This window comes from Lasiosphaeria miniovina, assembly GCF_030549165.1.
Source record: "Lasiosphaeria miniovina strain SMH2392-1A chromosome Unknown B0T26scaffold_2, whole genome shotgun sequence".
NCBI lineage: Eukaryota > Fungi > Ascomycota > Sordariomycetes > Sordariales > Lasiosphaeriaceae > Lasiosphaeria > Lasiosphaeria miniovina.
In genome coordinates, this window is record NW_026848221.1 from 3,195,171 (window position 1) to 3,209,762 (window position 14,592).

General features: G+C 51.5%; 3 protein-coding genes across 3 annotated transcripts; all 3 read right to left on the bottom strand.

Annotated features, from left to right (window-relative positions):
- Positions 1-1,843: 1,843 nt before the first annotated feature.
- On the bottom strand, positions 1,844-2,066 carry B0T26DRAFT_695332 (uncharacterized protein; the record flags this gene model as incomplete). Its single annotated transcript, XM_060441292.1, has 1 exon — positions 1,844-2,066. A coding segment is annotated over one exon (223 nt), but the record flags the coding sequence as incomplete, so codon positions are not given.
- Positions 2,067-4,782: 2,716 nt separating this feature from the next.
- Positions 4,783-5,873, bottom strand: B0T26DRAFT_799622 (uncharacterized protein; the record flags this gene model as incomplete). The annotated part of the gene is made up of 3 exons (XM_060446978.1): positions 4,783-4,978; positions 5,291-5,407; positions 5,684-5,873. The coding sequence occupies 3 exons, from the start codon at positions 5,871-5,873 to the stop codon at positions 4,863-4,865; spliced, it is 423 nt and encodes a 140-aa protein (XP_060300527.1). The 3' UTR covers positions 4,783-4,862.
- Positions 5,874-10,858: 4,985 nt separating this feature from the next.
- B0T26DRAFT_847423 (cytochrome P450) lies at positions 10,859-13,634 on the bottom strand. Its single transcript, XM_060447605.1, has 3 exons — positions 12,857-13,634; positions 11,491-12,801; positions 10,859-11,406 (listed from the first exon to the last, which is right to left on the bottom strand). Exons 1-3 carry the CDS (start codon positions 13,256-13,258, stop codon positions 11,341-11,343), a joined length of 1,779 nt encoding a protein of 592 aa, XP_060300528.1. The 5' UTR covers positions 13,259-13,634; the 3' UTR covers positions 10,859-11,340.
- Between the last annotated feature and the right edge of the window lie 958 nt (positions 13,635-14,592).

Consider the following 14,592-nt stretch of genomic DNA (forward strand, 5'->3'; position numbering starts at 1 on the left):
CGAAGTTGCACCGCAATTGCACCTCGCCGCCGTCGCCGACGTCAATATACTTCCAAATGCGGTAATTTTACCTCAGGACCGTAGATTCGCTCAAATCGTTCAAATCTGTAGTAAAAAGCGAAGCTGGCTTCGTTAAATTCGCTTACGTAACAGGGCCAAAAATGCAATAAAAAACTGCAGGCCTGCTTACACTACTCACAACTGCCTGCATGCAACTGATAGCCTTACTGATCCATGCCTTCTAAGGCTCGGGCAGTCGGGTGAGGAACCCTTTCACTGCGTGTAGGCTTTTCAACACGCCCTGCAGACGCTGCAGAGGCTGCAGGGCGTGTTGAAGCTCGCGATGTTGTTGTACCGCCCCGGCCTCCCCTGCTCCCTGAACCCCAGGTGCTTGCCCTACCTCCCCGGGTGCCTGTGCCCCGGTTACCACGGCGTGCCGAATCGAGGTTGTTGACGGTGCGGCGGCGGGCAAGCTGCGCGTTATAACAGATGTTGTAGGGAGCCTCACCAAGCCACTCTTTTCCTATGTAGTCAAAGTGAATGCGGTTCTTTTGCGCATGAGTCTCCTCATTATAGGCTTCTCTCATGCCCTGCACCAGGTTGAAGCTCTGTGTAAACAACGACAGAATGAAGCCATACCGATGCATCGATTGAACGCGGCGACGACGATGTTTTGGTGACTGTTGAAGGTGGGTTGCAGTGGAAGGTGTAAAGTTCGGTTACGTTGTGGTAAAAAGTAGTAAATTACTACGCGGCAGAATCTTGGATGTACTGGAGGGCGGGGTTGATGGCCAGGGTTAGGGTTATGTATGGAGGACTACAGTGCATGGCGACGATTTAACGTGGAAAGAAACTCTCTCTATATTATTCAGGCCGTATATCGTTAAGAAGTCGTCCTATATATATATATATATATATATATATAGTGAGATTACTGGATGAAAAAGCGTACGCGACTTATCTCTTACAGTTATGTAGCACGTGGCCATCAAGAATAAGCAGCCGAGCCTCATTTTCGTAGTCCAGGAGCCTATCGGCTTGTGGAATGAAAATATCCTTAAGCCAGCTGATCGCTATTTGATTTTTAGTCCAGCCCTTTTCTATAGTAACGAAGCGCCAGTTGTAGATTTTCTGCATTTCCTCTTCAAACCACCATGTTTGAAGGTCTTTTCCTTCAAAAATAATGCCCGGGTCGAGTGCGAGGCCCCCGGCACTGACGGTCATTATCTGAGTGGCGTGGGATTGGACGTGGAGCTGGAGTTTTTGCTCTCTAACGAGGTGGGGATCGAGGTCCGCGTTTACTTGGGGTAGGGCGGGACGAAAAGTAGATAGACTCAGTTATATTCTCCTCGTCGCCGGTAGGGTCATAGCATAACTCCAAGTCCGACACCTCTAGCTCTTCCATCAAATGATATCCGTACTCCATCAGCTCCTCCTCGTTCTCGTATCCGTCCTTCTGCTCGACTTTGACTTCATCTGCCAAAAAGCTGGTCCCTTGCGATTGGGACGTACCCATCGACGGTAACGTCGCTGGTAGGGATGAGTATAGCGACGAAAACCCATTCCATTCTTCTCCTAATGACCTCGATATGACCAACCTCCGTCTCGACGATCCTGACCCGGTCTGTAGTCATTAGGGTAGCGGTCGCGGCCGCGGTCTCGCTCACGATCACGACCTTGATCTTGACGGTCTCCGCGGTCCCGATTACTATCACGCCCGCCCCTGGGGTATGGGGAATATGGTCTGCTAGGGCGTGATTGATCTCAGTCGCGTTTTGGGCTCTAGTTCTCGCGTCCTCGGTCGTATCCTCGATTACCGTACCGGCGGGGTGGTCCGTCAAGTTGTAAGGAAAAGGACACCCCAAACACCAACTGCGCGCACAGGGTGCGCGCCCACCACTTGTCACCAACTGGCTAGAACACTGCCAGCTGGCATACGCTACGCCGTGGCGCCACGACCGCAGACTGATGCCCGGGCCGAACCCCTGAGCAGGTATATAAACAATGGCCCTCGCCCATCTTCCTTTGCGAGGGCCAGGTTGAAGTCTTACACTAATACAAGTCATTGCTCCCCTACCTTCTTGCCTGCATTGTGACCACATTGATCAGGCGTACCTACCTTCTCTTACATCATTGTAGTAGTATGCCGAGTCCGAGTCTTGGCCGTAATAGGCTGGGGTCACTGGGATATATCGATCCTTAACCATCTGTGGATCTCGATTGATAGCCGGTGGGTTGATCAACAGGCTATTAAGGACCCGATATCGAGCATTGGTTTTCTCTTCAACGGCGGTGAGGTACGTATCCAGTATCGTGGAAGAACCAGGCTCGTAAATGAGCTCCTAAATAGTGGGATCGATTCCGGTATAAATGAAGGACATGATGCTATGCGTGTCGTTAAGGCCTATTACTCTATAGAGGTGAATCTTATTTGCGGCGTATGATCTGAATTTGACTCCCGTCCTATAGTCCTCTTTTGTATATACGTACTTGATCAGTTGGTCTCCTGCCTCCGTCTTGGTCAAACCGTATTTTTTGATTAACGCCGTCTTCCAGTAAGTCAGGTGGGGGACTTTTGGAACACCCCTGCCTATGGAACAGCCCCTGAATCGGACCCCGCACAACACCACAAACTTCAATTGCCAACAACTTTGTCAATTAATTAGCTACAATGATGAAGTCTTTAGTATCGGATTCTCCTGATTCTTCTCTTTCAGAATAACTAAGGTCATCTCTGCCAGCCTCTCTCTGTGAGGCACGAACCTCCTCAATTCCAGGGAACTGCGTATTAGGGTCGACTTGGACCTTCCTTCTCTTTCGGCCTCTTGTGCGTTCTAGGCTTTTTTCTGCAGCCTCCAATTGATGCGCCGTATTGGCTAGTTGGAAAACCACGTAATCGAAGGCTTTTGCGGCCTTGCGTATGAAAAGTCGGTCGTTGGCAGTCCGTTTCTGGCCGGCTAGAAAAACCTGCCCCTGAATACGGAAATCCTTCGGCTTTTTAGGGGTAAACCATATAGGCCGGCCCTCCGAATTCTTATTTAGAATGGGGTTATGGACCTCTTGAAGGTCTATAGAAACCGTAGAGGTCAGTTGACCAACGTCGCCGTTAGAATTCTTAATAACAAGGCCGTTGCTTAGGGGCTTCCTGAGGCTGACCGGCCAGAGGCCTGTAGCTTTCCAGCCGGCTTTGATATTAGATTCAGTCATTCCATAGACCCTGGCTTGCCGGTAGCATTCTAGGAAGGCCCTCTTTTCAGCAACAGTGCCTTCGTCGAAGCCGGAAACAACCTCGTTATGCTTGGCTCTGTACCGGGCTTTTAGAGGGCCGAAAACCGATAAATCCAGGGGCTGGAGAACGTGGGAGGTGTGGGCTGGTAGAAATAACAATTGTACGTTATTAGAAAAGGCTAGCCACATGAATTCTTCGGTGGTATGACTACCGTGGCCATCTAAAATAAGGAGGCGCTTCTCCGAGGGGGTAGCTGCAGGGTGGGCGGAAATATATTCGGCACCCCTGTACGAATATCGTTAAAGATCGTGCGCTAAAATTTAGCGAGGTGAGGACTGCCGTTGCGGCGCGCCATAGGGGGGCGAAACTGACAGTAAAAAGCAAAATAAAATACCTGCTGTAGCTTAGCGACAGCTCGCTAATTTATAGTGCTCATCTCGCTAGATTTTAACGTTTGCCCCACTAGAATCTTCTGTCGATTTCAGCGCATCATATTCGCGAATATTCGTCACCCCTGTACGAATATATCGTCGCCCACCCTGGGTAGCTGGCCGAGTCTCTGGAAGAAAGATATTGCGGAGCCATGCGACGGTAGTATCATCGTCAGACCAGCCGTTTTCAGTGGGTTTCCACTTCCAGCCCTTAAATGGCTGTAAATCGCGTGGATACCATTGTTGTTGAAGGCTTCCACCTTTGAAAATGACGACTGGGTTCAAATACCGGCCGTCAGCGGAAATACATTCGATAATCGAGGTCCAAATTCGGTCTCCTTTCTTCTTTTTCTGGAATTTCTTTCTTTCCTTAGATCCAACAACCAGGCCGTTATCTCCAATGCCAGAAGCAATGCCAGTTTCATCCATATTATACCTATGCTTGGCTGGAATAGCCTCCACGCCTGGAGGCTTCAAATCGTCAAACCAAGGCCGGATAACGGCCTCACAGGCTCGATCAGCACGGTTTGCATGGATTCTCCGAGGCCTAATTGTAGAAATAGATGGATTTCTAGCCAAAAACCGGCTAGTCCAGCGTTTTCCGAGGGTCTCGTTATCTTCGAGCATTCTTCTAGCTAGTTTCCGAATTTGGGCGTGGGTTGGAGGGTGACCGAGCGACCCTTGGAATAGAATCCATTCGGTTAAGCGTTCTTCCATAGCCGGAGAAAGCTTTTGATTAATAATTTGGGCCTTGGAGGCTGGCTCGGAACCACGAACCCGATTAAAGAGAGTAGTAGGGGGGATGCCGTGATTTTCAGCAGAGCTACGGAGTAAGCCGGTTTCTGCATACTCTGCCAGCGCATTCTGCAAATCCAACTAAGTATATCGCTTCATCTTTCATTTCTCAATTGAATGGAGAAAAGAAGATAAGTATTGAAGCAGAATTGGTTGAGTTGCAAGCGATTGAAATAGGTGAGTTGGGTGGCGAGCGGCAAGTCCTTGATGACAAACCTTGTTCCAAATCCAGGGGTGTTCCATAAGCAGACCACCTGACTTAATTGATATTCTCTTTCATTTGAGCTCGCTCAATATCTAATAGTATACCGATATACTACTATTAGGCGGAGCCCTTCAGCAGTTAACCCAGATCGCGTCTCAAGACTTCACGACGGGCTGGGTTGGTAGCGTACTCTATGACGGAGTTAGAGAAATATATTGATATCCTTATAGTGGATGTTATTTCCGACGAGGGCGGAGCCCTCGTTATCAGCGACTTCCTCCTCGGGGTTGAAGAATCCCGCTGCCGTGATCTTCCAACCTACACCGACTCCCATATTAATATTATTTAGGGCAGGTCTTTCTAGTCTTATAGACAGCCTATTAAAGAATACCTATATAGCTATATCGGTATTGGTGTTCTGGGGTGGTGGGGGTAGGGGAGGTGGATCTCCCTCGCTTATTGGAGCCATGTTTTGAGGGTCTTCGAAGAAAGGGCTTGAGGCTCTCGACTCGTTCGCTGGGGGGGATGTCGGTGTCTCTGGTTCGACGGTTTGAGCTTGGGACTCTGGTTCGAGGGTTTGTGCTCGGTTGTCCCCGAGATTAAGAGCTGCTAATTACTCCTAGTACTAACGAAGTCCCAAGTCGTAGAGCTCAATGGCAACGAGGTTGTTCTCGACTGCCGTACGGGGGCGATTATAGTCGAGGGTAATGGGTTCGACCGCTTTCTTGAGCCCCTTTGTCCTATTACCTCGCGGGGCAGGTAGTACGTTGTGGGAGAGTTGGAGAGAAGTCGCAAACCGATTGAGGTTAATCGGTGGCGGTACTGGAATCAGAGCCTGTGATAGTCCGGGGGAGGCGTCTGGATAGCTTCAGGGAACGGTATTATTAGCGAGTGGTTGAGTTAATATCGACGATCCTACGGGGCAGACCGTTTGAGTTCTAATGAATTTGACTACCGCTACTAGCTCGTTCTTGACGACTTCTGGCTGGAGGGTCTAATTGGGATTGAAGGTGAGGGTTCGACCTTGATTCCGACGTCTGGTGCCGAGTTGCTGTTCGTTCTGCTGGGCGATTTTGTCAAGGACTGCCTGGGGTATGTGCTCCAAGTAATCCTCGATGACTTCGATGGAATTTTTGTCGAGGGTGTTGGGCTGAACGGCGACGTAGTTCAAAATCTGGGCTGCTAGAAGGTGCTCGCGGGGCTGACGATCCATGGGACAGAACGAGAGCCGAAAGTAGCAACAGAAATCGAACTTAACCGGCAAATGGCCAGTCTGCTCAACCGAAAATGGCGAACGGGCCGGCCAAGTAACTTGTGGAAGAAAAGGACCTTAATTTGCACAAGAATAACAGGCCAAAAATTGACCTTGCTAATGTAGGTACAAGGACAGGGTAACCTGTAGTGATCTGCGCTAGGAAGAACTAGTATTTCCGTTGGGTACGGGGTCAATTGAGGGGTCCTAGGAATCTTCCCGAAATGAATGGGGTCCTAGAATGGCAGTTGGGTGCGAAAATGACCAAATGGTGTAGAAGGCAGAAAAGAAAATGCATTCAACGGTCGTAAAAGCGAGTAGGTAGTCGAAAAAGACAGATAGGTAGTTGAAATAACAATTGACGTCGATCCGATTGATGAAAGTGTAGTCCGATTGACGGAAAAAACGATGGAAGTTTGAGAAAGGAAGACACGGTATTCTAACGAAAGCCGTAATACAGAAATGCGTGCAGAAATGCGTGCGCGTGCGGAAGACTTGGAAAAGAGTTCAAATCTGGCTCACGGAATTGAATACCGGCGCCAATATGATCTGGATTGTATGGTATCAGACCGCTACGATCGAAGAGATCGCAGCTACTATTGTGATGTACTGAAGGTGCCTCTGGAATGAAGAAGTGGAAGAAAGATGATTCTGCTAAGCAAAGGTTGTGGTGCGTACTTAGGTAAGCTAAATAGCGGACCCACATATGTGCTTATGTAATCATAATATCTGTTTAGGCTCCCATTAGGCGCACAGGTCTGTGCGCTTACATGAGCCTGAAATTCGCTTAGTTAACGTAGTGGGAGCCATCTGTTTATGTAAGCATAACACTGATGCATTCGATAATAGTAGACCAGGCTTGACCTTGGTCGCTTTTTAGGTAGGCTTTCTTCGTCTCTGATATCCCTAGGACCAATGAATCAAGCCTTATATAGTATAAGAAATATATAATATAACTAGGTATTATTTACTTACCAAATGTCACGACCAGGGCAAGGCATTGAGGTGAACTCAGTCCATTGGGTGCTATCGACGAAGATTCTAAACTGAGGAGGGAAAGAAGGAAAAGTCCAACAACGCGTCGCGTGCTCGCGAATAAGTTTTCATCTATCAGTGGGGTAGGTGGGGCCTCGAGGAGGCTTCTGATAGGCCCGGGGGTTCTGGGCGGCTCTGGCTGCTTGAGGGCCAGTTTGGTGGACGGGTCCTCACACCAAAGCCCGCCATAATGCCGGCCTTACCGGCGTTGAAGGTAAGCTCAGGCCTGGTCCAGTCGTATTCTTTCTCCCTTATATTAAAGCACCAGTTGACGGCTTTGGGAGTAAACCCGTTAAAACGAGCGGCTTCCATTCTCTTACTTACTTTGGCTCGAATATCGGGGTTTCTAGCTTTGAAGCTAGAAATCCAGTTTTTCCCTACAGGGTCTTTTTGCCCTGCTTCTTTATAGAGTCTTATAGTAATGCTAGACACTGTTGAGTAACTCGGAGCAAAGCCGAGTCTTTCCTACTTGACGATCTACTCAATGAGCCGCTTTTCTTGAAGCTCTATGAGCCTGCGTTGCGTTTGGAGGATCTGTTTTTTAGGGGACTACGTTGAGTCGTCGGTTCAACATTGTATAAGGAACTCCATGCTTTTAAGCCGATTGAAAAATAGAAAGCTTATTGTCTATGATGTCTAGGTACGCATTGACTATATTATTATCACGGCTCAGTCAACGTAAAGAGACAGGGCTGCAGTAATCATCGCTGAATTCGTAGAATCTAAAGATGAAGAAGGAAGCTATGACGGGGACCGCGCAGGGCGCGGGGAAATGGGTAGTTGTGGGCCACGTGATACGTCAGGCACAGACCACACTCTAAACAGGAGCCTGTCCAGGCCATGCCGTGACACTACCCCCCCGGCGGAAAAGCTTCGCCCCGAAGCTTACGTAATTTTCATGATCCATCAATCTATTCCGTAGTTGAAGACAGTCAGTTGGCCAGGGCTGTCAAGGGAGGCTGACAGTCCTGCATAGACTGCATGTGTTGTTATTGTACAGAGCTGTCAGAGCGCGTAGTGGCCTGACAGGGTGTTGTGACAGGACCGATATCTGATTACTCAGATAGGTCGTTGATGAATTCGCGATCCATACGGTCCTTCAGCTCGCGTAATTCAGCTAAAGTAAGGTATTCGCGACCAGGAACTGGCTTGGCAATGCCGTCAATAGGCTTGACTGCAAGGTCGAGAGAAGCAAGTTCGCCGATATCCATCGGGGTTGCATGGTTGTTCGATTGACCACCGTTGGAATGGCTGTTGTACGAGCCTGAGCCAGGGTTTCCAAGCTTCTGAAGTAACTTGACGAAGTCATCGTAGTTCTTGGGGACAATGACCTGGGTATCAAGCCGGGTACGTGTGACCTTGTTGAGTCCCTTGCGTAGTAGGGAGATCTTTGTGTTGTCAGGCCACGTGTTGGCTTTGGCCTTGTACATCAAGCGTTCGAAGCGCATAAGGAATGCCGCGACGCCTTCATTGTCTTGCTGTCGGCAGCTATGGAACTTGTCCTCTGCGTTCTGGACTTTGTTGGGATCGTCATGGAGTCGCTTGAGCTGATCGATCAAGGTCTGGGGATCGTAATCATCGTTGTCTTCAGCTTCGGTAAGCTGAGGCATTACGAGAGCCTGGACCTTGGTGTCAAGACGACCGTAGACGTAAAAGAATTGAGCCTCATTGTTGCCAATTGCTGCTCCATCGATACGAAGCTTTGCTTTGATTGACGGGAACCAAGTGTCCCAGTTGGTATCGGAGCCAGAGAACTTTTCGGTATCAGGAATGCTAGGCTTCGGGCGACTGTTCCGGCCCGATAGAATCTCTGTAAGCATCGTGATGTTGGTCTCCAGAGTCGTCAGTCTGGTCGTGAGGTTCTCGAGGGTCGCGTTGTGACCGTTGACGATGTGTTGCAATTGAGCGATCTGATCAGCCGGGGTCACGGCCATCGTGAGGATCAGGGTAATCGGCTGGCTTTGAAGAAAGGTCCGATTGCTAGGAAGGAAAAGGATGTCGAATAGAGGGTCCGGCGGTCCGCTGCCTGGCCTTGGATTCTACTCTCTTGCCGCTGCCTTGAACACACGTAGCTAGAAGCTCCCCAAAGGTGTAGCAGGGAAGATTTCGGTCATTACCAGTAACCTTGGCACTCAGGGCGTTAGGTCGAAGGTGGAGGTGGAAAAAAGCGGCGGATTCCGCTACGCGCGACCGTGGTCGTGCGAGCCACAAAGAAAACGCGGGTTCTTTCGGTCGATTGAAGAAGAAGGAGAATAGGATCCAGGCTTCGGTAAGGAAGGCCGTAGAAACGATCTTTAGATTATCACGGCTCAGTCAACGTAAAGAGACAGGGCTGCAGTAATCATCGCTGAATTCGTAGAATCTAAAGATGAAGAAGGAAGCTATGACGGGGACCGCGCAGGGCGCGGGGAAATGGGTAGTTGTGGGCCACGTGATACGTCAGGCACAGACCACACTCTAAACAGGAGCCTGTCCAGGCCATGCCGTGACAATTATCGTTACTTTGTTTAGATATTGTGGTAGTACAAGACGTAATTCATACTCAAAGGTAGGGAGAGAAGAATGTCAGGAAGCTAATTTGGAGTTAATTTGGAGTTACTTTGCGTCGATGTAGCGGAAAAGTAGGGCTATTGGGCTGACAAATCCATTCTTCCATACTAAGATTAAACTACATTCCATTGCATGACTAGCTCAACTTTCTACTTGCGAAAAGCTTCACAATTGACTATGTTATTGTTGTTCAAAAAGGGAGTGTTTGGTGTAAAAGGGTGATCCGTTGGGGAGTGAGGTATGGTACTCCTTTTGCAAATGGCCTGCCGCCGAGCTTATGCTCACGGCCTTAAAGACCTTCTCGTAATAGTGGCGTGCCCAGAAGTATGCTCCCTCTTTTATGACGTTATTGACGACCTGGGCAAGCCAGCAGCCGTACGAAGTAATCCACGATGACCTCGTATTCTTCTTGCCCGCCCAGTATTCCGCTATGTATAGCGCTCGTGTTGTTTTTATTTTGAGCCAGTCCTTCACCTCCATATTCCCAAGCTCTTTAATGTCAAATTTGACCAACTCCTCGTATTGTATAGAGATTCGCGATGGCTTCCTTAGGGCCTTAAATGATCGCTTTTGGCCTGTGGAGAGGGTCGCGGTATTAACGGTCGAGGCAGGCATATTATCGGTAGTTCAGGCGCAAGGAAATCGTTGTAGGAATGGAAGGATTCGGTGGAAAGGAAGGATTCGGCTGTTTATTTACGTCGTGATGGTTGCATTGCAGCTTCAACGGTGAATTGCAGCGACCTGCGCCTGCCCGGTAGTCAGAGATTTTCCCGGGCCCAGGAAAATACAATGTTGGCCTTGGTCGGGAGCGCCCTGGACCCAGGAAAATCGAAAAAATCCGCCCTAAAAATGGCCTGGCCAATGGGAAGTAATTGACAATCCGCCAATTATTTTGGCCCTACGAATTGGTTGAATTTGACCTCGAAATCGTATAATTGATTGCTCTAAATGGCTATATTAGACCGATTGAATTGGATAAAATTGAGTTGGCGCCAACCCTGGGGCTCGTACAGCGCGCTGTGGGCGCTGACGTCACCCAGGATCGAGGACAAGAACCTGAACGGCTACTACTTCAGCGACCCGACACCCCTGGCAAGGAGACGGCCAAGGCGTGGGTCCCGCGCTGGGCGACGCGCTGTGGAAGCTGAGCGAGCGCCTTGTCAAGGACAAGCTCGGCGAGGATGCCTTGCTGGATTGGAATGCGGCGGCGTGAGGGCTGAAGTGACAGGGCTGAACGCGCGATGGGTTTGTTGCTCACGCATTTGCTTCAATTTCCGTCATGCAAAGCTACTTTCTTTACTAACATGCTCATGTTAAAGTGTGAAGGCCCAGTTTTGAACTAGGTAGCCTTTGAGGTCAGGGTTACATGCTAATTACTGTGGAATGGAACGCTTTACTGATACGACTAAACTATCCCTTCTCTGAACATGTCAAGCTGATCTTGCTCTGTGCGTTTTATTAAAGAAATAGGAACAGCTGTGAATCTTTAATCCTTGATCATTGCAACCCGCTGATACTGTGAACTCCCGTAAGGACTGTCTACCCCCTGGCTTCCGGATCCCGGCGTCAGGGCCTATTCCAATTGATCTAAGATATTACTCCTGCTCCCACAAATTTCTCCATCCTTACCCTCATCCCAATCCTCCACGTCCTCGACAGGTTGCGTGCCTGAAGCCGGAGAATCCCCCCCACCTTAGGCTTTACGCTCAGCCATCCCTCCCGCCCTTGCTTCCTAGGAAGTGGTCATTTTAGACTACCCCAGAGATACCTGCCGTGGTCCGAGAAAAGCAGCTGGGTTATCAAGTACGTCAGTATTACTCTATTTATTCGACCAGCCCGAGTTTCAGGAGACGGCTCGCTTGATCCTCATCATCATCCCGTCGACCGGCTTCGACGTCACCTGTCTTGTCTGCAACACCCGATCCGTTAGTCAAAATCACAATCGCTTCTTTAGAGGGTAGGGGAAAAAGGGAGAAAAAAAAGTGTAACTTACCGGATACACCTCCTCACCAACCCGAAGCTGCCCCTTCGCCTCATCCACCACGGGCTTCTTCTCGCCGTCGTGGTTAACATCATCCCCAACCAGCACAGCACCCAAGCCGACCTTGACAAAGTCATAGCGCCTCGCTGCCAGCGCGATGATGACGCGCGCCTCGATATAGGCCAGCTCCTGGCCGATGCAGTTGCGAGGCCCGCGCTCAAACGGCCGCCACGCGCCCGGCGACGACGGCGGCGGCGGTTTCGCGTCCAGCTTCGTGGCCGATAGCCGCCGGGCGTCGTCGGCGGGCAGCCAGCGCTCGGGCACGAACGCGTCGGCGTCGGCGCCAAACGCCGCCGTGTCGCCGTGGATGATGCTCTGGCAGTTGTACGCCAGCAGCCCGTCTAGCAGCACGCTCTCCCCGCTGTCAGGCAGGCGGACCGAGAAGTTGGACCCGCGCGGGATGGCGCGCGCCGTGCCGCCCGGCGGGTGCACGCGCAGCGTCTCCTTGATGACGGCGTCGAGATAGGGCAGCTGGGCGAGCGCGTCTTTCTTCTCTGGCGACAGGAGGCGCGCGCGCATTGTTCGAGTGTCGTCGGAAGGAGATGACGATGATGACGATGATGACGACGACGACGGAGAAGACGGGGCCAGCGGCCCGAACACGGCGTCAAGTTCGGCGCGCACGGCAGACAGCGCGCGCGGCGTGCGAGAGAGCTCGTAGAATGCCCACGACAGCAAGATGCTGGTCGTGTCGTGGCCGGCGAACAGGAACGTGCGCAGCTGGTCGCACGTCTCGTCGACGATGCGCGGCGTGAGCGTGGGCACGTCTTGCAGGCTGAGCGACAAGACGCTGCGGGCGGCGGCTGTCGTTTTCTTTTCCTCTTCGTCATTGCTGGGGGGGCTGGCATGCAGCTCGGCATGCTTGCGGCGCACGATGGACTGGAGCAGGCTGGTGATCTTGGCGGCCAGCGCGGCGCGCCTGCGCACGCGGCCGAGGGTGAGCCACCAGGGCAGGTTGAGCGTGTCGCCGTTGTAGGCGCTGAGCAGAGACTCGTACAGCGCGATGAGCTCGCCCTGGCTGTTCTTGTTCTTGCCGGTGGGCTGCGCGTCGAGGTCGGCCTCCATGACCACCTTGCCGATGATGTCAAAGGTGAGGCGCGTCGTCAGGTCCAGGAGCGAAAAGGCGTCGCCGCTGCTGCAGAGGGAGTCGAGCCGGTCGAGAAATATGAGGCCCTTGTCCAGGATCTCGGGCGTGAAGGTGGAGATGTACTGCGGTGCGAAGCCGAGATTGAATCGCTTGCGCAGCTGTCTCCACTCGTCGCCCTAGGATGGAAGCGTCAGCCAATCTGGACAATGAGCAGGACGCGGACCGACGTACATGCTGGGCGAGGATCGATGTCCGGCCCGTCACGTACAGCAGCCGCGTCAGGGAACGGGACGACTTGGGCGGACTCGTCGGGAAGGCGTCGGACGACCTGGTGATCTGGTCGGCGATGTCGCTGTTCCCGACCACGACCATGGCGTCGCCGACGGGGCGCATGTCGAGATACATGAGCGGAGGACGGCCGAGATCGCGATGCAGGGCCACGATGGCCATGTCGGGGTGCGCCCTGGGCTTGTTGCGCTTGATGTAGTCGCCAAAGAGCTTCACGTGGCCGAGGAGCAGCGTGGAGGGATGTTGTTTGAGGTTGGCATGCTGGCGGAATCGAATGTATCGCAGCTTGCTGTAGCCTAGCGAGAGCAGCAGCACGGCGGCTGCTGCGAGCAGAGGCAGCAGCATGGCGTCGATGGGCGGTGATTGCTGATGGATGTGATGTCGGTGATTGCTGATGGATGTGATTTCGGTGAATACTGATGGATGTGATGTCGGTGATTACTGATGGATGTGATGTCGACTGCGGGCTGGTGATCACTGGTGGCTGGTGATCACTGGTGTGTGAATTTGACGTTATCGTGTTCCAATTCTAGGAAATCATCAGGCGTTGCCAATGGTCGCCGACACGCCTGCTTCGGCAAATCAAGGTGCCAAGCGTGAATGAGGCCCAGAAAAGCTGCTTGCTCGCTTTGGCTGTCCACGGACGGGTGACCTTTGGGAGGAGTGGTCAGGTGCACGGGGACGGGGACGGGGACGGGGACGGGGCGGGGACGGGGTTGTGTTGGCCCCGTCGGAATTGACGTAGCGAGACGGCGCAGCAAGGGACGTGATGCGGGGCAGATTGCAGGGACGGTCAGTTTTAAATGGCAAATACAGGCCGGTTTCCCTACGGCCTACCCTACCATGCACATGGCGTGTGCCCGAGTGTGTACATGTACATGTACGTCGCAATACATACATACAATACGTTTACACGTATTATCTGGCATCGGTTCGGATGATCGGCAATTACGAGCTTTCTTTCCGCTACGACGCATGAAACGGACGATGACCCTATTATGTAGTCTAAAATAGAAGGTACATTGTACATTGTACCACGATGGCACGAGAAAGATATCAGAGTAGATTAAGTTATCGGACAGTAATTACCTACGGATGACTACGTACGGATAATTAGGTACCTAGATATGCAAGTGGCAGGGGGCGTCTACATTGGTTGGTACCTTTGGCGAGGCATGCTTTGGCGGGCATACTTGTTCAACAACCACCTACTCACGTCCTAATCTCGCCCAAAGTAGAGTGAGTGCCTGACATGGATTTGAGTCCTTATTCATCTAACGTTTCTGATGCTAAGCATTTTGTGGGTGATCTTGCTGGCCTGGCAATCCTTGCCGCACGCCCGCACAATCTTCAATCCTCGACTCACCAAAAAAAAAGGGGGGGGACGGAAACTCGCGTCTCGAGCCGTTATGCAAGCCGCAGCAAACGCGGCGCCGCTACAGTGCGTGGACTAGGGCCGCGTACTGTAAACCCAACCAAACTTATTCCCAGCTGGTACCAACCTCGGTATAAAGTACGTGTATATGCAGCTGAATAGGTATCTTAGGTAGGCATGCACTCGGATGTACGCATATTGCGATGTACGCATATTGGGATGTACGCATATTGGGATGTACGCATATTGGGATGTACGTATATGGCCGCCTGCAACTTGGGCCGAAGACAGACAGGGAGCTCTA

Bases quoted from the DNA above. Each gene is read 5' to 3' on its own strand.
- B0T26DRAFT_847423 (XM_060447605.1), bottom strand. From the start codon at position 13,258: ATGCTGCTGCCTCTGCTCGCAGCAGCCGCCGTGCTGCTGCTCTCGCTA. The intron at 12,802-12,856 runs GTACGTCGGTCC...CTTCCATCCTAG, and splicing joins CATCGATCCTCGCCCAGCAT to GGCGACGAGTGGAGACAGCT. The intron at 11,407-11,490 runs GTAAGTTACACT...CGGGTGTTGCAG, and splicing joins TTGGTGAGGAGGTGTATCCG to ACAAGACAGGTGACGTCGAA.